This window comes from Zootoca vivipara, chromosome 1, assembly GCF_965207765.1.
Source record: "Zootoca vivipara chromosome 1, rZooViv2.hap1.1, whole genome shotgun sequence".
Lineage (NCBI taxonomy): Eukaryota > Metazoa > Chordata > Lepidosauria > Squamata > Lacertidae > Zootoca > Zootoca vivipara.
This window is the reverse complement of record NC_142582.1, coordinates 4121239-4144221: the sequence shown is the minus strand read 5'-3', so window position 1 is coordinate 4144221 and position 22983 is coordinate 4121239. Positions and strand designations below refer to the sequence as shown.

General features: G+C 46.5%; 1 protein-coding gene across 1 annotated transcript in view; it reads right to left on the bottom strand.

The window, feature by feature from the left end:
• BARD1 (BRCA1 associated RING domain 1) overlaps positions 1-22660 on the bottom strand; it is a 71288-nt gene extending 48628 nt beyond the window's left edge. Inside the window, exons 1-3 of the mRNA XM_035138954.3 lie at positions 22315-22660; positions 19277-19333; positions 14624-14769 (exon numbers count right to left, since the gene is read on the bottom strand). Of these exons, the coding sequence (XP_034994845.2) occupies positions 14624-14769; positions 19277-19333; positions 22315-22457 (346 nt within the window). The 5' untranslated portion in view covers positions 22458-22660. The remainder of the gene's footprint in view (positions 1-14623; positions 14770-19276; positions 19334-22314) is intronic.
• Between the last annotated feature and the right edge of the window lie 323 nt (positions 22661-22983).

Genomic DNA, 22983 nt, shown 5'->3' with positions numbered 1-22983 from the left:
CCTATAATTAATTACCTTGGAGTAGATCCTATTAAACTCAGTGGGGGATTCCAGGCAGAGAAATCAGCTTTCTTTTCCTGTTTTATCATATAAACTTTAGTGTAGGTCACAACAGGCAATATGTGAAATGCATGAATGCATTTCTCATCCATTTTGGGGGGGGGGAGGTAAATGAATAGTATTAGAGCGGGCATTGGGGGGGGGAGCGGCTGCCTTGTTGGTCCCTGCAGCTTCATTTCACAGGGAAAACCTCCTTTTAACGAAAGGCTTCACGGCCATCCCGTACCTGACAAGTTGGTCGTCCCTTCTTTCCCACGGCTGCTCTCCCCCGGGGTAGCTTTGAAATTGGCCCCGTGGCGTTTCAGTGCGGGAGTTTCTGTACAGCCGTCTCCCATAACCGCTAGTCCCCACAATGTCATATTCTCAGCATACACTACCAACAGTTGCTTAACAGAATTTTTCAAGAATGCACAGCTTCCCATTTAAGCACCAATAGAAAGGTCAGATTTTTTTCAAAAGTGCTGAGCATGCAGCAGCTTCTTTTATGCCAGCTATCTACCGGTAGTTGCACTGCCTGATAAATGCCCCCTTCTCCCTTCTCGCTTCTCGTATCAGGCATTTAGTGCTGCACTTAGTACCTGAAGGCACCCCCACAAAGCTCCAACTTCCATCATTCCTCCAGCTCTAATCCTTGTCTTTTTCTGGACCCACAACTTGCCTTTTGCCCTGCTTACCTGTTCTAGTTCTCTGCCAAGCTATTGACTTATTTCTGTTGCTTGTTTTGCCTGCTCACCTGATTATGCAGGTCCGTGAGTTTAGGAAGAGGCTATAGCAAATTGGGAGAAAATAGGCTTTTCCATTCCTAAGGTCCTATGTTAAAGGGACCCCTGACCATTAGGTCCAGTCGTGACCGACTCTGGGGTTGCACGCTCATCTCGCATTATTGGCCGAGGGAGCCGGCGTATAGCTTCCAGGTCATGTGGCCAGCATGACAAAGCAGCTTCTGGCAAACCATTTAATTGCATGCAATTGCTCCCCCTCAGTGTGCTTTTGCTTGGTGCAAAAGTACAATATTTATGCATGGTTTGTGCACGCTTTAATTGCATGCAATTGCTCCACCACCACCACCCCCAGTGTGCTTTTGCTTGGTGCAAAAGTACAATATTTATGCATGGTTGGTGCAAGCTGTAATTGCATGCACGAAAGTACCGTAAAAGTCTGCCATTTTACTCATCACTGTTTGTCTCTCTCCCCCAGCAACAATCCCCCAGACAAGATGAGTGGAAAAAGAAGGAGTTATTCTGTGGATTACAAGAAGAGAATTGTAGAGGACTCCAAGGGCAAGAATCTTGCGGCTTTCTGCCTGGAGAAGAAAATAGATATGCGACTGGTCCAAAAATGGCGGGCAGATTATGATAAACTCAGTCTACAGGTGCTCATGGGCAGGGTGGATAAAAATCAATGATTTTTTTAAAAAAATCAAAAAAATCGGATTTTTTTGATTTAAATCGGATTTTTTTGATTTAAATCGATTTTTTTGATTTAAATTGGATTTTTTTTAAATAAAATGCTTTTTGAGGAAAATATATTACCATCCAAAGGTTATTCCATCATGAAATAAAGAATAGTTTTTTTATTATGTAGAATAAGGTTGTATATGTTTATTTTTTGGAGTAAATAAATTCCATTAATCCATTCACAATGCCATGCTCTTCCAGAGGTTTTTGTAAGATTATTGGGCAGTTTCTCTGCCTACAAGATATTATCACAGATGCTTGGTTTACTTTTGCAGTTCTCAAAACTGAATTTGTCTCAACAGAGATCACATGCCTCTTCTTCACAGCAAAAATGTTATAACTTGAACAGTTGAGAAAAAGACCTTAATCCTATTGTTCTACAAACCTATGAATACAGAAACAACCCCTTCAGTGCTAAGTTTCAAGAAGTTCAGTGAATAGAATAGAAACAATATTTTTCTGATTGTTTGGAGTGGACAGTATTTAAGTTTTTCATGTGTAGGCTGGGCTGACAGTCTAAGTTTCTTAATATATATATATATTTATTGTTTTTGTTTAGCCAAATTAGTTAACAAACATGGATGTTTGTTTAAGCAAATAACATATGCTGTAATGTTATTGTTTCAGTTGAATACATCTATTTAAATTGTTATTATTAAGGTAATAATTATTTTTCTCCTTCCTAAGTACAACAGTAAAGTTGTCCAAATATGAATAACCCATTAAACTGGGGATAAAAAACTAATATGAAAAGTTGTTATTCTAAAAATCTTCATCTACTTGCATATTAAAGTTATACCAGCAAGAATTAGTCTTTATGTAGAAAACTATGATTTAAATCAAGCCTTACTGACTAGTGATTTAAATCATGATTTAAATCGTGATTTAAATCAGATTGATTTAAATCAAATCCACCCTGCTCATGGGAAATTCTAAGAAGCGCAAGTGTGGTTCTGGACGGCAACCTTTACTTCCTGAGCTGGAAGACATGATCAGTGAGTGGATCGCTGACAGGAGAGCAAAGGCTTTGGTTGTGCGCAGGGCTGATATTAGAGCATTTGCCCTTGAAATGGCACCACAATTTGAAATCTCCCCAGAATTCAAAGCATCACATCGCTGGCTGGATGGCTTCCTTCAGCGATACGACATGTCTCTCAGAAAATCAACAACATTGTTTAAGTTGGAGGATGCTGAAGTTGTTAAGCGAGCACTTGCATTCAAGTCCTTTGTTGATGGAATTGACTTTTCTAAATACCAACCTTGCAACGTGATTGCTATGGATGAAACTGCAGTGTTTATGGGTCAAGGAGCCCAAACGACAATTGAACAGAGGGGTGCCTCCTCAATCTACGTTCCCTCCACTGGTCACGAGAGTACACGCGTTACCTGTGTTTTGGCAATTCGTCTGGATGGACAGAAAGTCACACCTGTTATCATCAGTAAGGGCAAGAAAAATAAGATTGAACGTGTTTCTGGCATTTATGTTCTTGAATCTGAAAAAGCCTGGTGCACACAAGCAGTTATAAGGAGGTGGCTTGAATTAATGCTGCCACTTGTTACGCGAGGTGGCCAAAGAGGTCTGCTAGTCTGGGATTCAGCCAGCACTCATCGTGCTAAAGACATGAAGAAGTTCCTTGCACAGAGAAGAATAGATCAAATAATGATTCCTGCAGGAATGACTGCTTATCTGCAGACTCTTGATATTGCAATAAACAAGCCATTCAAAGACAATTTGCGTGTAGAAATTAACGACTACATTGAAAATAGAATGACAAGAAATCAGCGTGGAAACTTTGTGAAACCTGGCCTGCAAGAGGTTGTGAATTGGGTGAGGAAATCATGGGATAAAATCAGTGACAGTGTTGTTGCCAAGGCACTCCGAGCAGGTTACCTGGATAAGAGCTGCTCATTTACTGAGAGCTGTATTGCTCGACATGAAAGATTGGGGCCAATGGTTCTAAAGGAACTGGAGTCGCAAGACATTCAGGATGGAATTCCGGATATGGAGAGTTATGATGATATTCCAGAAGAAGACGACTTTATTATACTTGAATAAATGTACCGGTAGTTTGCTGTAGAGTTTGGGTTTGGAGAGTTATGAGGATGTTCCAGAAGAAGACAACTTAATTATAACTGAATAAATGTAGTTTGCAGTAGAGTTTGGGTTTGGAGAGTTACCGTATGACGATTGTCCAGAAGAAGACAACTTAATTATAACTGAATAAATGTAGTTTGCTGTAGAGTTTGGGTTTGGAGAACTATGAAGATGTTCCAGAAGAAGACAACTTAATTATAACTGAATAAATGTAGTTTGCTTTACCAAACTTAATTAAAAAATAAGACATCCCTTGAAAATAAGCCATGGTGTGTTTTTTTGAGAAAAAAATTAATATAAGACATGTCTTATAATATGAGAAACACGGTACTATTTCCTCCACCACCTCTTTGGATTTGCTTCTACATTCAGGTGCCTATTCTATACAGTTAAGTGTTAGTGCAGTTGCTGGAACCCAGTGGGTTTGACAAGAGGTTGCCAGTCCTGAAGTGCCTTCAGCACTTGCCTCAAATCTGAGTTGCACAGACATGCAATTGACTTGCACAATTATTACACAAAGATACCAAGACTTGTGGAGTATTCTGTTCACAAGGTTGCACTTTCATTTTTACAGCTTCACACTTAGCTACTTGTGCAGATCTATTCCACTCCAAAAAAATCTGTTCATTGAACCTCTTGGAACTTAGCATTTAAGAGGTAAGGGGTTGATTTTGTGTATATAAATTTGCAAAGGAACAATGGGATTAAGGTTTTTTCCTCAACTCTGTATACTTATAACATTTTTCCTGTGAAGAAAAGGCATGCTATCTCTGCAGACACAAATTTGCACTTTTGAGAACTGCAAAAACAAGCATCTGTGATAATATCATCTCGTTAAAAAAAACTGCCCCAAATAATCTTACAGAAACCTCTGGAAGAGCATGACATTGTGAATGGATTAATGGAATTCACTTACCAAAAAAATTAAGCATAGCATATATAGCCTCATGCTACATAATTAAAAACAAATCCTTATTTCCTGATAAATAGCCTTTGGACTATAATGTAACTTAAACAGAAAACTACCGGTATCTTTAGAAAGATTTTTTCCTCCAAAAGCATTTTATTTTTAAAAATCCAATTTAAATTCAAAAAATCTGATTTAAATTTTAAAAATCCAATTTTATATATCATTGATTTTTATCCACCATGCTGCTAAGTTGCAATTCACCATTTCATGCTGAAATTCTTTGTGAATTTTTTTCTTCCGCAAGTCTTAATAGCTGCAGCAGTTAAGTGATAAAGGAACAGCACTTGGAACCATTCTTCAAGTGTTGTTTGCTGCTCTGATCAAAATCTGACACCCCCACATGCCCCTGCCTTAAAGCAATAAAGACATGGGAAATTCAATCATGGATCTCCCATATCACATCTGTTTTGACCCCTAAAAGGCAAAGCATTATTTCCTAAAGTCTAGTTTGGTTCAATTCTGCGAGACAAGGGATCCACAATTGATATGCAGACACTGTTGCAAGTTTCCCATGAGTCACTGCATTGGCAAGACAGAGATTTCAATATGTCAGCAAAAAAATTCCCTGAGTAAAGATTATGACAAAACAAACCCCTTCTTTGCTAAAACAGCAGCACTGTGGTTCAATACTAGCTCATCAGGAAAGGCATTTAAGTCTTCCCTAGTCTGAATTTAATTACATGTAAATTAAAAAGAATCTTCCTTTTTCAATTACTTAATTAACATATTTTGATTGTCACTTGAAGATGGGTTCGTTAACACTTGCCTTCTAAGATTTAATTTTCAAATTGCCTACCAGTCATCTTAAGAAGGTAATATCCAAATACATGAGATACTACACAAAACAGTTGCATTGGAGTTTTGCTTTAGTTGAATTTAAATTTGTAACATGTGAACCTTTATATTAGCAGACTGCTAGCATTTTTTTCAATCTAGAAGAATGAACTAGCAGACATGTTATATTTTTACTCAAGAAGAAAATACTAATAAAGGGGTCAACCATGCAATCTGATAACAAAAGGGGGATCTGATTCAGTGTTATATCCTGAATTACACTTTCAACATAAGCAAATCTGCAAGTCATAGTTGCTCTTTAAAGAAAAAACGCAGGGACGCAAGTGGTGCTGTGGGTTAAACCGCAGAGCCTAGGGCTTGCTGATCAGGTTGGCGATTCGAGTCCCTGCGGCGGGGTGAGCTCCCGTTGCTCGGTCCCAGCTCCTGCCAACCTAGCAGTTTGAAAGCACGTCAAAGTGCAAGTAGATAAATAGGGAAGGTAAGCGGCGTTTCCATGTGCTGCTCTGGTTTGCCAGAAGCAGCTTTGTCATGCTGGCCACATGACCTGGAAGCTGTACGCCGGCTCCCTCGGCCAATAATGCGAGATGAGCGCGCAACCCCAGAGTCGGTCACGACTGGACTTAATGGTCAGGGGTCCCTTTACCTTTACCTAAAGAAAAAATAGTGGAGATCGGTTGGCCCCGATCTGCACTCACCATGAACTGGTTCTGACAATTTATATGAGTCTTCATAAAACCATGTGTCAGAGGGCCTGGTATGGCTACTCTAGAGTAACGACTCCAGCATGGTCTTTTAAGGTTTTTATTAAGTGCTGATTATTTACAGTGTTCAGAGCAGTAAAAATGCATCCTTAAGGTGAGGTGTCTGAACTCCCGAATGGCGATTGGCGCGTTTTCTTCCAGCACCACAGCTTTGGCAGACCCAACCTCTTCCCCCTACGTTTGCGTCGCAATTCGGGAGTTGGGGGAATTGGCCTCCCCCCTGTGCGTCCAACTTCCTGTCCCACCTGCGGCCTGGGCTCCACAACCTTGCCTGAGCCTCGGACACCACTTCCTGACTCTCCGCTGGAGGCAGAGCTCTCCTTACTCTCTCCCGCGCTTGGGGATGGGCTGGAACTTAAGATGGGAGGGACTTCCCTGTATCCCTCGTCCCTCACATCCATCCCCCTCCCAGGCTCCTCCCCCCCCTTCCTAGTGGCTCTCCGCTTGCTGGGGACGAGTGAAACCCCAAGAAGTCTGTGGCATCCGAGCCTGTGGGTGTAAAAATTTCCCCCCAATCCTGCGATCTTTCTCCTTTCCCCTGAGAAGACGGGAATCCCAAGAAGTCAGTGGCGTCAGAGCTGGTGGGAGTAAAAATGTTCTGCCAGTCCTCTCCTGCCTCTGACGTCGTTGACCTCGGTGAAACCCACACCTCTTCTTCCGTGTCCTCAAATTCCGCTTCCCATCTCCATGGAGAGCTGCTGCCTGCTATCCCTTCCTCCTGCCCCTCCTCCTCTCCCTCCCTTTCCATGTGCCAGGGCTTGGGCCTGTGGGGGAACAGAGCGTGGAACTCTTCCACTAAAAATTCCTCCGGTACTTCTGTGGCCGGTATCCACTCATTGTGGGACGGCGGAGTGTCCTCCCATGCTATCAGGTACTCCAGTCCTCTCACCCCTCTCCTTGAGTCTAAAATCTCAGTTGCCTCATTGAGCTGTCGGGCGTCTCCCGTCTCCCCCCCTCCCTCTGGAGGCTGATCGCTGTCCCTGAACCTGGTACTTTCCCTGTACGGCGACAGCAGCGATCTATGAAACACTGGGTGCACTCTCATGTCCTCCGGCAGTGCTAGCCTGAAGGCTACCGGGTTGACCTGTTGCGTGACCGTGAAGGGGCCCAGCCTCCTGGGTGCTAACTTCTTGCATCGCCCCCTGGTGGGAAGACCTTCCGAGGATAACCAAACCTTGTCCCCCACCCTGATGACCTCTCCCGGTCGCCTGTGGCGATCTGCCCCCTTCTTGTACGCTTCCTTGGCCCTCTCCAAGTGTTCTCTGAGCTGCTGGTGCACCGTCTCCAGGTCCTCTGCCCAATCCTCTGCCTGTGGGCCCTCTTCCTCCTCCTCCCCCTCCCTCTCCGGGAAAGATCTGAGGTCGCGCCCGTAGTTGGCCTTAAAGGGCGACACCCCTGTGGAGACGTGCACCGCATTGTTGTAGGCAAATTCTGCCAGTGGCAGGCGATCCACCCAGTCCGTTTGCCTCTGGCTGACGTAACATCTCAGGTACTGCTGCAGAATGGCGTTGACCCGCTCCGCCTGTCCATTGGTTTGCGGGTGCCTAGCCGTCGACAAGCTGACCTCCACTGCAGGAGGTTCATGAGCCGCCGCCAGAACCTGGAAACAAATTGGCGGCCACGATCCGAAATAACCCTTAAAGGCAATCCATGCAGTCTGAATACGTGGTCAACAAACAGTTTGGCCGTCTCTTCTGCCGAGACCGCCCTGGCACACGGTATAAAATGGCACATTTTGGACATGAGGTCCACCACCACCAACACTGCGGTCTTGCCCCTGGACGACGGCAGGTCTGTGATGAAGTCCATGGACACTACTTCCCACGGCCTGTGCGGTGTGGCTAAGGGCTCCAGCAAACCTGCTGGTGGCGCTCTGACCACCTTTGCTCGCTGGCAGGTGTCACATCCCCTTACATAATCCCGAACATCCTCCCGCACCCCTGGCCTCCAGAAGTGTCTCATGACTAGGTGAGTGGTTTTGTCCCTTCCAAAATGACCCGCCGTTGGGTTGTCGTGCATCTGCTTGAGGGCCTTACCTCTCAGCTGTTTGGTTGGCAGGTACAGGGCTCCCTTGTAAAAAAGCAAACCCCTCCTTTCCTCAAAGTCTTTGGCCTGCTCCCCCCCCCTCTCAGTTCTCTGAAGATGCGGGTGGCAAATTCATCAGCTGCTGTCAGTGCTGTGAGTTCTGCCTCGCTCACCACTGCTGCTCCGCAGGACCCTGCTGATGGGGGGAAAATATGCCTGGGTGCCGGTGGCAACTCCTCCTCCATGTACTCTGGCTTGCGGGAGAGGGCATCCGCCCTGACATTCTGCTCTCCCGGGATGTAGTGGATGGAGAAGTTGAAGTTCGAGAAGAACTCTGCCCACCGTATCTGCCGCTGGTTGAGCACCCTGGCAGTTCTCCAGAACTCCAGGTTCTTGTGGTCTGTGCACACCTGGATGGGGTGCTTGGCGCCCACCAGGAAGTGTCGCCAGTGCTGGAACGCAGCGTGGATCGCGAGAAGTTCCCTGTCAAACACTGTGTAGTTGCGTTCCGGCTGGGTCAGCTTCCTGGAGAAGAAGGCACAGGGTCTCCACTCTCTGTTGGCGTCCAGTTGCAACAGAATCGCTCCCAAAGCCTTGTCCGAAGCATCTGTCTCCAGGCGTAGGGGCGCATCCTGCACCACGTGGAACAGGTGCTGGTCTGAAGCGAATACCCTCTTGAGGCTTTCGAACGCTGCTTGCGCCTCTGGTGTCCACCGGAACTTCTGCTTGCCTCTCAGGCAGTCGGTGATAGGAGCCGTGACGCGAGAGAAGTTCTTGATGAACTTCCTGTAGAAGTTCGCGAAGCCTAGTAGGCGTTGGGCATCTTTGCGCGTCCTGGGGCTGTGCCAGTCCAGGATGGCCTGCACCTTGTCCTTGTCCATCGCCAGCCCCTTGTCTGACAGCTTGTAGCCTAGGAAGTCCACTTCTTTGGTGTGAAACTTGCACTTCTCCAGCTTCACATACAGGTGGTTGTCCTTCAGGCGCTGCAACACCTCCCTGACATCCTTCACATGCTGCACTGGGTCATTGGAGTAGATAAGGATGTCATCCAGAAAGACCAAGCAGTTCTTGAAGAGGAGGGACCCCAGGACGTGGTGCATGAAGGCCTGGAAGCATGCTGAGCCCCCTTGCAACCCGAAGGGCATCACCAGATATTCAAAAGAGCCCAGAGGCGTGAACATCGTGGTTTTCCATTCATCACCCTCCCGGATCCTAATCAAGTTGTACGCCCCTCTTAGGTCGAGCTTGGTGAAGATCTTGCCCCTGCGTGCCGCTGTCAGGAGATCATCCACTCTGGGCATGGGGAAAGCCACTGGCTCTGTCACCGAATTCAGCCGTCTAAAATCCACCACCAGACGGCGCTGTTGCGTGTCTTTCTTGTCCACCCAGAAGACCGGGCTGCCCCCTGCTGCCTTGCTTTCTCTGATGAACCCCCGCTTGAGGTTCTTGTCGATGAAAGCGCGCAGATCCTCCAGTTCCTGATCTGACATGGCGTACAGCTTGGCTGGGGGTATAGTTGCCCCTGGCACCAGGTTGATCTGGCAGTCAAAAGGCCTGTGTGGGGGTAGGTGGTCGGACTCCGCTTCGCTGAAGACCTCCTGCAGGTCCCAGTACGGCTTGGGTATCGCCTCACCCCCTTTGACGTGCATGGTGGCCACCGTGGCTATCGGAGGCCCCTCCCCTGGTTGGTGCTGCATGCAATGTTCCAGGCAAAAGTCCGATCCAAAAGTGATGCATCTCTGGTGCCAACTTATGGAGGGGTCGTGGCGCGTCAGCCAGCTCATGCCCAAGACGATGGGGGGGTCTGAGATGGTTGTGACGTTGAAAGCCAGTGTCTCTGAGTGCCTTCCCACCGTCATTCTCATGGGGGGGGTTTGATGCGTGATGGCCCCTCCCAGCAGCTCTCTGCCGTCAATGGTGGCCACGTGCAGGGGAAAATCCAGCTGCAGAAGTTGGATCTGGTGCTCTTCCGTAAAGTTTCTCGAGAAGAAGTTGGCTGAGGCACCACTGTCAATTAAGGCGAGGACTGTCAGGGGATAGCCATTTGGGAGCATGAGCGTGACTTCTAGAACCACTCCTGCTCTGGGAGGGGTGGGCTGGCTGTGCTGCTCTCTGTGCGGGTGGGCGGGCGGGGGCTGTTGTCTGCTGACTGTGCCTGGCCGCTCCCCCTTGTCTCCTGCAGCCAGGCTGTCTCGTTTCCCTGCTGTGGTGCTGCGTCAGCTGGGGAAGGTACAACCGTTCCCGCCTTTCCTTGCCACTCTCTGCGATGAGGGCAGTCTCTGACGCGATGCCGGGGGGAGTTGCAGAGAAAGCAATTCCCGCCTCTTCCCTCCTTGCGTCTTGGCGCCGCCGGGGTTTGAAAAGCCCGCGCGCGCGCTCCTCCGATCTCCATCGGTTCCGGCTCTGGGCTTGGCCTGGGCGGGTGTGGGGGCGGGCCCTGGGGTGGGGTTTGGTGATGTGGTCTGTCCTGGGAGCGTGGGAACCAAGGTTTTGCTGCGCGCGTCGCTTGTTTGTCATTCCATCTGGATTCCTGTCTCACCCCCACCGCTAGCGCCGCTTTGCTTAACTCATCCATAGTTCGCGGTTTGGGACCTCTTGCCAGCTCATCCTTCACGTCTGCGTGCAAACCCATGTAGAAGGCTGATTTCACTGGCTCACTTTGCAGATCCCACCCCAGTTTGTGCACCAGCATGGTGAATCTCGCCCAGTAGTCCCTAACTGTCGATTTTCCTTGTGTTAAGTTATGAAGCTCCTCTTTAGTGGCCTCCATTTCACTGTCACTAGCGTACATTATTTTTAAAGCTTCTAGAAATAATTTTGCGTTCTTCATGCAAGGATTTTTTTGCGCGATGAGCGGTCTTACCCATTCTCGGGCGGCCCCCGTCAAATGCTCTATGATAAAGGAGACTCTGTGCGCGTCATCTGGGAATTCTGCTGCATGCAATTCCAGCGCATAATTTATTTCTGTCTCGAATCCTAGGTACTCCCTAGGGTCGCCGCTAAACTTGGTGACTAGGCTCTGTCCCCTTCTCACTTGGACTAGCTGCGGCTGGGGCACCCCCCCACCTCTAGCGGCTTTCTCCTCTTCCAACTTTTTCTGTAGGTCCAAAACCATCACCCTTAGCTGTTTCTCAGTCTCCTCTTTTGTCCTCACCTGGTCCACCAGCTTGTTCAGCTCCTCCTGCGCCCCTCGCGCTTCCTCCTGAGCGGCATGCAATTGCTGCTGTGCGTGCGCTGTGAGGTTCTGCAGCTCCTGCTTCGCTGCTTCGGCCTCCAGCCTCCAATGCTCAGCCTCTTGAGCGCTCATCGCTGCACTCCAAAGTAGCCAAAAAAAGATTCGGGAGTTGCTGTCAGAGGGCCTGGTATGGCTACTCTAGAGTAACGACTCCAGCATGGTCTTTTAAGGTTTTTATTAAGTGCTGATTATTTACAGTGTTCAGAGCAGTAAAAATGCATCCTTAAGGTGAGGTGTCTGAACTCCCGAATGGCGATTGGCGCGTTTTCTTCCAGCACCACAGCTTTGGCAGACCCAACCTCTTCCCCCTACGTTTGCGTCGCAATTCGGGAGTTGGGGGAATTGGCCTCCCCCCTGTGCGTCCAACTTCCTGTCCCACCTGCGGCCTGGGCTCCACAACCTTGCCTGAGCCTCGGACACCACTTCCTGACTCTCCGCTGGAGGCAGAGCTCTCCTTACTCTCTCCCGCGCTTGGGGATGGGCTGGAACTTAAGATGGGAGGGACTTCCCTGTATCCCTCGTCCCTCACACCATGGTATAAGACTTTGCATCACTGGTGTCAGTGCAAAGATTCTGGTTTCTATTAAGCCACTGTTGCATTATGTTCAAACCAAGGAACTCTAGCTGAATGCCAGTTAAGAGCAGAAAGCCTTAATATTATAATGTTTTCCTATTGATTTTAAAATGCTATCTTTTCTGATGCCAGATTTGCACTTTCTTCCTTTGCATAGAAACCAAACTATTTTCCAGCATAGAAAGCAGAAGGGCATATATCACACTGGAAAATGAGCAAGTAAACAATGACCCAAACCTTTTGGCTGATATCCTGTCGCCATGTCCATCTGACATCATTACAGGAGTTAAGAACTTCGGTCACTTGCATCTGCTCAACTGGACTCTGCACACAGAAACTCTCATTTCTGATGAAACTGATTAACACAGCTACTATTCTAGCCATTTTAAAATCTGTAATGGCTAGCCTGTGGCTGTCAATACACCAGTGGACTACAGCTTCCACGTCCCCCAATGACTGGCCTTCCTTGTTAGGGCTGAAGGGCTACACAATTAGCCACTTCCATAATATCCAAACCAACACTTGGTGCACTCTACAAGTGCGGAGATCAATAGCAGGGTGGTGCAGCAGCACTCACCTGGCATCTGGTGGCCTGCATTGCCGTTGCACATGGTGACAGAGAAAGACAAGGTGGCAAGGCCGCCACAATGCGAACATGCTTAGGGCAGGGAAGTGCTACATTGGCCGGCAGAGAGCACAGCAATGATGTTTTTGCCAGCATTTGAATTAATCTCCCCACGTCAATGTAGGCACACTCCTTTCTACCTCAATTACCAAAATTGGGAAAGGAGTACGACAAGGTTGTATATTGTCTCCCTGCTCATTTAACTTTAACTTATTTAACTTATGCAGAATTCATCATGCGAAAGGCTGGACTAGGTTGTATATTGTCTCCCTGCTTATTTAACTTTAACTTATTCAACTTATGCAGAATTCATCATGCGAAAGGCTGGACTAGATGAATCCCAAGCCGGAATTAAGATTGCCGGAAGAAATATCAACAACCTCAGGTATGCAGATGACACAACCTTGTTGGCAGAAAGTGAGGAGGAATTAAAGAACCTTTTAATGAGGGTGAAAGAGGAGAGCGCAAAAGATGGTCTGAAGCTCAACATCAAAAAAACCAAGATCATGGCCACTGGTCCCATCACCTCCTGGCAAATAGAAGGGGAAGAAATGGAGGCAGTGAGAGATTTTACTTTCTTGGGCTCCTTGATCACTGCAGATGGTGACAGCAGTCATGAAATTAAAAGACGCCTGCTTCTTGGGAGAAAAGCAATGACAAACCTAGACAGCATCTTAAAAAGCAGAGACATCACCTTGCCTACAAAGGTCTGTATAGTTAAAGCTATGGTTTTCCCAGTAGTGATGTATGGAAGTGAGAGCTGGACCATAAAGAAGGCTGATCGCCGAAGAATTGATGCTTTTGAATTATGGTGCTGGAGGAGACTCTTGAGAGTCCCATGGACTGCAAGAAGATCAAACCTATCCATTCTTAAGGAAATCAGCCCTGAGTGCTCACTGGAAGGACAGATCCTGAAGCTGAGGCTCCAATACTTTGGCCACCTCATGAGAAGAGAAGAATCCTTGGAAAAGACCCTGATGTTGGGAAAGATTGAGGGCACTAGGAGAAGGGGATGACAGAGGACGAGATGGTTGGACAGTGTTCTTGAAGCTACCAACATGAGTTTGACCAAACTGCGGGAGGCAGTACAAGACAGGAGTGCCTGGCATGCTATGGTCCATGGGGTCACAAAGAGTCGGACACGACTAAACGACTAAACAACAACAACGTGAGAGCGACTTAGTTAAGGCCACACAGTGAGTTTGGTGGGCAATTGAAGGGGGAATTTACGAAATACAAATGCCAATTATTCAATGTGAATACAACAGTAATGAATGCCTGCGATCTTACCAGCTGCATAAGAATGTTTTGATGGGAGCTGTAGTTCAAAGCATCTGGAAAGCACTAACCTGGGGAACAATCCTCTAGCATTAAAGAGCACTGAAGGAACTGCATCCAATACAATGTTTGAACAGATTCTGGTTTTGACTGCAATCTAAAAGCCAATACTCACACTATGTTTGCTGGTCTCCAAATAAATAATATTCATCCATGAATGTAATTGTATAACCAGAAAATATGGCATGCAAATATGCAATACGTATACTCAATTTACCTACAAACCATGTTCCCTGGCCCACTGGGCTACAAACATCTACTCTACAATAAAAAGTAGAACGCACGCTGCACATCTTACCTAACCACAGGTCTTTCAGGATCATGAAAACAGGGCACTGTGTTCTAGGAATGGGCCCATGCTTAGAATACACAATGAGAAACTGACCCTCAGAACCTTAAGCAAGGATGAGAATACAGAAGCCCCATATTAAGCATTTTCCCCCCCCCCAGGAGATAGTCCCCCATACATCTGCAAAATGTGACATTTTCATCTAAATTCAACAGAGTTTCTAGTGAACTGCAGATATGAATGCTGCATTAGCCTTTACCCTTTATTTTAACAAAGATCTCAGTGGATTTCAGGAGGATGAGGTTCATATTCTGCTATAAAATGTCCAGATCTTACATTAAATAGCATTTCAGCAATGTGTCTCCCCCACATGCTTTAAACAGCCATCCTTCCACTTACCTGATAAGTCCCAGCCCCACAGACTCTGCAGTTTGCTGTGCAGTTTGACAATGTTGTCCAGCTGCCTGTTTACTTTCACATCTTGTACCATGGCTGGCACATGACACACTGGGCAGGCTGTTCCACTGCTGTCACCCACACAATTTCTGCAAATCAAATATAAGCAAAAACATTTTCACACATAGAACTGGCAACAGCGTTCAACAAAGGTAGCTTAAGAGAAGTCTTATGTAAGTACTGAAGTACTAATATGGCAAAGCAAGGCAATAATTGCCACCCTGAGCTCCTTTGGTAGGGAGGGCAGCATATAAATTTAATAAATAAATGAATCATTTACATTTTCTCTGTAATGCTGGACAAGATAGCAGACATTTGGCATAAGTTATAAACCAGCGAAAACCACATCTTACCAGCTAGTAAGAGCCCAATAGCTAAAAGAGCCTAATAAAATCTGACTAAATAACAGGTTGCAATAAATTATGAAAGTCGTGATTTGAACATATTTCATGCACCTTTTAACAGATTAATCTGGCTATAGATTATCCAGCCTGTGGCAATGGCCCTATGAAAATATAAGGCTTAATCATAGTTAAAATGTTAAAGTGTGGCTACCCAAACATGGTTAAGGGTCAAATACAAATCCTGGTTTGAAGTGAACTTTAAGCATTACAACTGTACCAAGCATCCATCCAAGAAGAATGGTGTCCAAGAATATAATACCTTTGCCAAAGGACAGGCATGATCCAGCCAGCGTTAACCTTTACATTCTAAATTCGTTAACACTTAATTCTCCTGCTGAAATCATTCAGCACCTGCTTAATTATCTTCCATGAGACTTGAAGCACTTAATTTTGGCTTGATCATAGCCTAACAGTTTTGTGAGTACCTATCAGATTTGATCAAATATTTGCCTTAGCAATAAATCTTGCTCTATACCAGGATGGTATTTGCCCTCCAGATGTTATTGGACACCAACTCGTGTCAGACCCAGTTAGTACAGCCAGTGGTCAGGGATGGTGACAGAAACATCTGGAGGGCACAAATTCCTCATCCTTGAGCTATAACATTTTTTGAGAATTAATTACCTTTCCTTTCTGTCTGAAGTTCTGGATAACTCATACAAGTTGTGAGCTAGAAGGAGCAACTAATAGGCACACAAATGGATTCCTGGACTCAGAGAAATAACCATTTGTGGGGCGCAGGGCAGAAGTGAAATCACAAAAACTGATGACGCAGGATATGGTCTGAAAGCACATGGGTCAAACACCTTGCAAAACAAGCCTGGGTCTGGTTGGTGCCTGGATGAGTGGCCACTTGGTTTGCCACCTTGGGTTCCATGGCAGAAGAAAGGTGGGGTATAAATGTAAGAAAATAAAACAAACAATATCAGTATGTTAAATTCTACTCAGTGCATTTGGTCAGATCTCAGGGACATCTTGGTGTATTCTGTACTACCAACAACAGCACATAAAGAACATTGTGTTCAGTCCTGTAGCCGAAGTCCAATAACAACACAGATAGACTAATAAAGGACTAGAGGAAACTACAACGATAGTAAAGAGTAAATCATATACAAGAGGAAACTGAAGACATGGAAATGTTGAACTTAAAGGACACTGCAGATGGGCAGAAAAGAATACAAAGTGTTGAAACATCCATGAAAACATGGAAGAACAACTGTCCTGAAACCTGGGGACAGAGCAAGATGGAATGGGTTAAAATTGCACCAAATAAAATTTCTAATGACCACAGTGCAAAAAGAACAAACTGCACCAGCAATTATCACCTTCTGCTTCCCAAGAGATCCACTTTTGATTTGGATTATAAGCAGGATTTTTCTCTCTCTTTTTACAGGGCAAGGCCTGCCTCTTGAGTAAGTCTGGACAACACAAATGACCTCTGTTAGAGACTGCTGGTACAACGACAGTGATTTTTAAAAGACCGATGTTCAAGGGCATATTCAAATGTCAGAATGCACTAAATTACAGGTGGCATGTTATGCCTGCGAACTGTAGGCAGCTTTCAGAAGTTACCTTTGACCAAACTGCAGTGCTGCAGGGACCAGCCTTGTTCAAGCCTCAGAAAAGGTTACCCAGTGCTTAGAGACCCCTTATGACCCAGCGGCTGCAGCTGTGTTACTTCCACACACTTCTCCTCTTATACATCAGTCACCTCTTACTTTCCGCCCCTCTCCAGGCACATTAACAGTTTATGCCGCAGCAAAACTATTTTGGTCTGACCTGCAGCTGACTTGACTTGGAAAACTACCGTAACTGCAGCTTACTTAACTACTCTAAGCAGTGTTCAGGACATAACTGCTGTGAAAGACTCGACTATCATTTGTATTCAATAAGAGGAAACAGCATAACAAGAGCTTTTGTTGCTGCTGCTGTTATATTTTCTTCTTTTCGGCCTTTTCTCCAAAGCAACATTCTTCCAACCGTGAGAGAAGCACACTAGAATCATTTCTTTAAGACACCTGGGGAACAAAAAACAGTCTCTTCTAAAGCAAGGCTGGATGATGGATCTTAGTCTGCTGATTCAGAAGAGATTTTTGAGGTCAGGAGTTCCTTCCCCCACTCTCCCCAGATGCTGGTCTCTCCCTTAGGAAGACAGCCAAACTATGGGTTAAGAAATTTATCTTGGGGATGATCAGACAACAGTTTTGCTTTCAGCTAAATGCCAATACTTGGGATTTGGAAAGTCTCCATGGCACATACAGTGGGAAATATATCCATACGTCTCAGTTGCAAATCACCTCCCTTGCTTCAGCCATCTAGATTCTTTGAAAAAAAATCTGGTAACCTTAATTTAAAAGCCAAATGTAAAGTGGCTCACAATAATAAATAATAATAATAAAAATGAACACACAGCAATATAATAAAAAATAGAAGTCCTAACCTGCTCCACCACAGAAGCTAACTTACCATCAAAGAGCCCGGGTAAATATAAATGTCTAAGCCTAGCACCTAAAAACTGACACTGATGGCACCAGCAATGTTTCTCTGGCTATAGCATTCCATAGATGGGGTACCACCACTGAAAATGTCTATTCCCGTGCAGCCACACTCCCCACCTCACTCACACCCTGAAGACCACAGCATCTGGGCTGGTTCCTGTGGTTTGAGACAATCTTTAAGGGGCCTTAAGCCATGTAGGGCAGAACCATTTTTTAAATGAACCAGAATTTCAAGGCCACATGTGCCTCCAACCACAGCAATAGATCCAGAAGTGCCCCCAAGCTGTGCACCTGCTCCATTAGCCCAGCTTCTGTGAAACCCCACTGCTTCACCCAAGCACCACTCTTTGGAAATGGCCATTAAAATAGGGCTGAAACCATCTCAAAGCAGTGAACCTAGACCAGTGATGGGCAACCTTTTGAGCTTGGTGTGTCGAAATTCGCCAAAAAACCGAGCATAACTCGGGTGGTGTGTCACTTTTTTAAAACAAAAAAAGTTTTAAAAAGGGGAAAAATATTTAAGTTATTTTAAATGCAGTGGCATTGGCGGTGGCAGTATTGGCAGTGGTTGAAGCGGCGAGGTTGGGACCGACCTTCTCCTCCCTTTCCGTGGCGCCAGTGCGCCTCGAGGTAGGTTGCCTCAGGCCTTGGGATCCCTTAGCTTCGGCGGCTCCCCGGGCTCCCCTGATGTTCGCGCAAGGGCGGTGGCAATCCTGGCGGCTCCGAAGCCGGTCAGGGAGCGCAGGTACGCTGGCCGTTTTCAAGAGCTCCGTGACAACGTGCCGATCCCCATTTTGCCTCGCCAGAAGTCCACAAGGCCCCCTTCTCGGCATGCGGCTGCGTGTCACCGAAAATGGCTACGCGTGTCAGTGCTGACACGCGTGTCATAGGTTCGCCATCACTGACCTAGACCCACTTTGGGCAGCCTCTATAGGAGGTTGTGGGTATTGAAAGCTGGTGAAAGATCAAGGAGAATCAACAGAGGTCACTGTACGTGGTGACCTAGGCAGTTCATGTGCCAAAACCATGCCTAAACCCTGACTGAAACTAATCAAGAAAATTATCAATCAAAATTACCAATCAAGCCTTATCCAAGAGAAGTTGGAGTGGTTTTTCATTATTGGATCAGCCTGTATTACTTTTAAAGTATGCATGTTTTTATGCAACCCAGAACAGCTCTTAAAACCAACATGTCAATTATTTTGGTCTGATAGTGGCCCAACTTCACAGGCAACCACAAATCTATATAATTCACTAGTCAACAGCAAACTACTGCACTAATGTAAAACCATCATCCAACATTTATTACTGAGCCTAGCAGACTCCAAATATTAACTCCTAAGTAGAGTAAATTGATGTTTCCTGTACAATTGTCCCACTTTTTAAAACAGCGTGGTTTATAAAAGCTTAAAATAAGCAATAAACACCATGTGACCAAAAAAAATACCAAAGACAGAAGAGCAAATCATTTTAAAACAGAAGCAAGAACACAGAAAACTGGTTGAAAGAAGAGGCTGGGTGGCCATCTGTCATGGATGCTTTACGTGAGATTCCTGCATTGCAGGACCCTCAGGGTCCCTTCAAATTCTATGATTCTATGACTAAAAGCATGCTGGAGAAGAAAGGATCTTCAACATTCATCAATAAGCCAGAAGAGAAGTTATTGCACCTCAGCATAATATAGAATTACTTACAGGCATAAGACATGTTCACAGCCTCCTATGTTCACAGGTTTCTTCAAAATGTCCCGACTGTCAAGGAAAGTATATATAAATATTAACTTCCTATTGTAATTATCAGAATCACAAAATTCCTAATAAACTTCTGGTATAAAGCCTATAGCATTTTATTTGTTTTGTGGTGTTGCTTTACATCTGCCTTTCCATTCCCCCTTCTGATTTTACCATGGTAACAGGACAAATCTTAAAGGAAGGCTTAGAATTAGAGCTCATGCTTTGAACGCAGAAAGGGCCCAGGTTCAAGTCTTGGCATCTCCAAGTAAAAGAATTTCAGGAAGCAGGGCTGGGGAAAGCCTTTGACTTAGTAACCTGCCCAGAGTGGCGAGGAAAATTGTTGTTGTTGTTGTTGTTGTTGTTGTTGTACCCAGAGGGAAGCTGCCACTTGTGGAAGACAGAAGTAGGCTAGATAGCCTAGAGCTGTCATACGTCCCAGATATTACCAGGATTTCAAAGGCAGAAATGACATCTGGGGAAAATTTCTGAAATGTGGTGCTTTGTCTGGATCTTAGGCAAGTCAACTGAACAACAGCTCAACTTTCAGAGTGTCCTGGTTTCCACTTTATGAAATATGGCAACCCTAAGATAGATATGTCTGACTCAGTATACAGCAATTATGTTATTATTTTATCTGTAAGGGGGGGAAGGCAAAGTATAAATACATCTCTAATGATGATGATATATGTTCTACTTGATTTATTACACATAAGCTAGCTTTACCATCATCACCACCACCACAAACGTATGACAATGGCTGCGCTCCTTTAACTCAGGTCGGGGACAGAGGGTGGCACTAGGGAAGTTGTCGCCGCGGTACTTGGTGTGTGGAGTCTTTATCTATATCTTTAATATCTTTATGCACCCCCTTGCCCAGATTGTCCAGAGTTTGGGGCTGGGTTGTCATCAATATGCTGATGACACCCAGATTTATCTGCTGCTGGACGGCCGCCCTGCCTCGGCCCGACATACTGACCAGGTGCTTGGAAGCTGTGGCTGGATGGCTACGTGGGAGACGGCTGAAGTTAAATCCTTCGAAGACAAAGGTCCTCTGGCTGGGTTGGGACGACATGGGGTTGGGGGGCCAACTCCCATCTCTTGCGGGGGCTCAATTAGTGCCAGTGCCTTCTGTCAATAGTTTGGGTGTAACTTTTGATGCCTCCCTTTCCATGGAGGTGCAGGTTGCAGCCACAGCTAAGGTGGCATTTTTCCATCTCCGCCATATTAAGCAGTTGGTCCCTTACCTTTCTCGCCCTGATCTGGCCACAGTGATCCATGCGACGGTCACCTCCAGGCTTGATTATTGTAACTTGCTTTATGCAGGGCTGCCCTTGAAGATGACCCAGAAACTCCAGCAGGTGCAGAATGCCGCGGTGAGGCTCCTTACGGGGTCCCGGCCGCGGGATCACATTCATCCAGTGCTTTACCAGCTGCACTACTCCCGGTGGAGTACAGGATCAGGTTTAAGGTGCTGGTTTTTACTTTTAAAGCCCTATGCAGCTTAGGACCCTCGTACCTATGGGACCACCTCTCCTGGTATGCCCCGCGGAGGACTTTAAGGTCCACAAATAACATTTTGGCGATCCCGAGCCATAAGGTGGTTAGATTGGCCTCAACTAGGGCCAGGGCCTTTTCAGTACTGGTCCCGACTTGGTAGAACGCTCTCTCACAGGAGATCAGGGCCCTGTGGGATTTGACATCTTTCTGCACGGCCTGCAAGACAGAGCTGTTCCGCCTGGCCTTTGGCCTGGACCCAGTCTGACCCCTATGTTCTCCTCCCTTATGGTTTTGATTTGGGCCATTTTAAAATGAGGCTGCATTTTAAAATTTAAAATTAAAATTGTATTCTAACCTGTATTTTAATTGTTTTTCTTTCTTTTATGTCTTATTGTAATTTTATTGGTGTCAGCTGCCCTGAACCTAGTTTTGACTGGGGAGGGCGGGGTATAAATTAAAAATTTATTATTATTATTATTAGAAGGGGCCTTTTCTGCTATGGCTCCCTGTTTGTGGAATGCTCTCCTCAGAGAGGGCCTTTAGAAGTGGGTGGGGTGTTTTAATGTGTTTTTTCTTCTCTTTCTTGATTTCAATGTATCATTGGAGGAGGGGGTGTTTTTGATTTTAAGTTGCTTTGGGCAAGAAAAAAGCAACTGACAAATTTAATACATAAGAATAATAGAAATAACAACATAGCACCTTGATGAGGAAGATGTTTGACAGGTTCCTGCCCCCAAGAGACTTACAATTCAAAACAGAGGAGACCTGGGGTGAGCCAGTGAAGGAGGGCAAGAATAAATGGGGGAAGACAGAGGGGATCTTTCAAGAGTGGTTTGAATTAAGGTGATCATACTGGGCATGAAGAACCATCATTCTCCCCCACCCTTGCAGCATGTGCACACGGACACTTATAGAGACATAAAGGTAAAGGTAAAGGGACCCCTGACCATTAGGTCCAGTCATGACCGACTCTGGGGTTGCGCGCTCAACTCGCATTATTGGCTGCGGCGTATAACTTCCAGGTCATGTGGCCAGCATGGCAAAGCCACATCTGGCGAACCAGAGCAGCACATGGAAACGCCGTTTACCTTCCCGCTGTAGCGGTTCCTATTTATCTACTTGCCCTTTGACGTGCTTTCGAACTGCTAGGTTGGCAGGAGCTGGGACCGAACAATGGGAGCTCACCCCGTCACAGGGATTCGAACCGCTGACCTTCTGATCGGTAAGCCCTAGGCTCAGTGGTTTAACCCACAGCGCCACCTGGGTCCCATTATAGAGACATACATACACATGAATAGAAACATATGTATTTTTACAAACACACACACATATAATGCTGTGGAGGTGGTTGTTTTTGTTTGTTATTATGCTTTATATTTTTGTGTTTTCATATTGCAAACCCTCCTGTGATATAAATTTAATAACAACATACACACACCGTATATATTTACACACATATACATGCACACACACACACCCTATCCCGGGGGGAACTGATTTACCACTGCGAGCAGCTGAGGGCCTCCGCCAGCCGCCCCAGGGCCGCGCCGGTCTCCTTCCACCAGACGCCTCGCGGCTCGGCCTCGGCCTCCATCCGTCCCGCGGGCTGGTTCCCGGAGCGCTCCCTCAGCGCCGCGGCCCTCATCGCTCGCCCTCGCCTCTCCTCGGCCACCACACGCCACGAGCCCCGCCGCCGCCGCCGCAGCTCCCACTTCGAATTCTGCCGCCGCCGCCCGCCTCGCTCCGCCCCTCACGTGACGCAGCGCGCCTGGCGCCAACGGCTGAGGGAGGCGCGCGCGCGCGCGCGCAAAAGCCGCCCATCCGCCTTAAGCCGCCGCTGTTCCTCTCCCGAGAAAAAGAGCCGGGAAGTTCTTTTGCGGCCCGGAAGCCCCTTTGCTCCGCCTTGGAGGCGGGGAAGCGAAGCCGGGGGGGGGGGGGGCGTTGCCGCCGCCGGCGGGGCTCCCTTCCCGGGCATCTCGGGGGACCGTCCGCCGTGTAACTCTAGGGGTGGGATGGCAGCCCGGCAGTGGCTCCAGCAGGCAGCAGCTCCCGTAGGCTTTAGGCAGAGCTCACCCCAATCGTGACATGGTGAACTGAAAATGTCACTGCACACATTCATGGTAATGACCGGTCCTGTTTTTTTAAAGGGTACTCAAGGATGCGCAGTACCA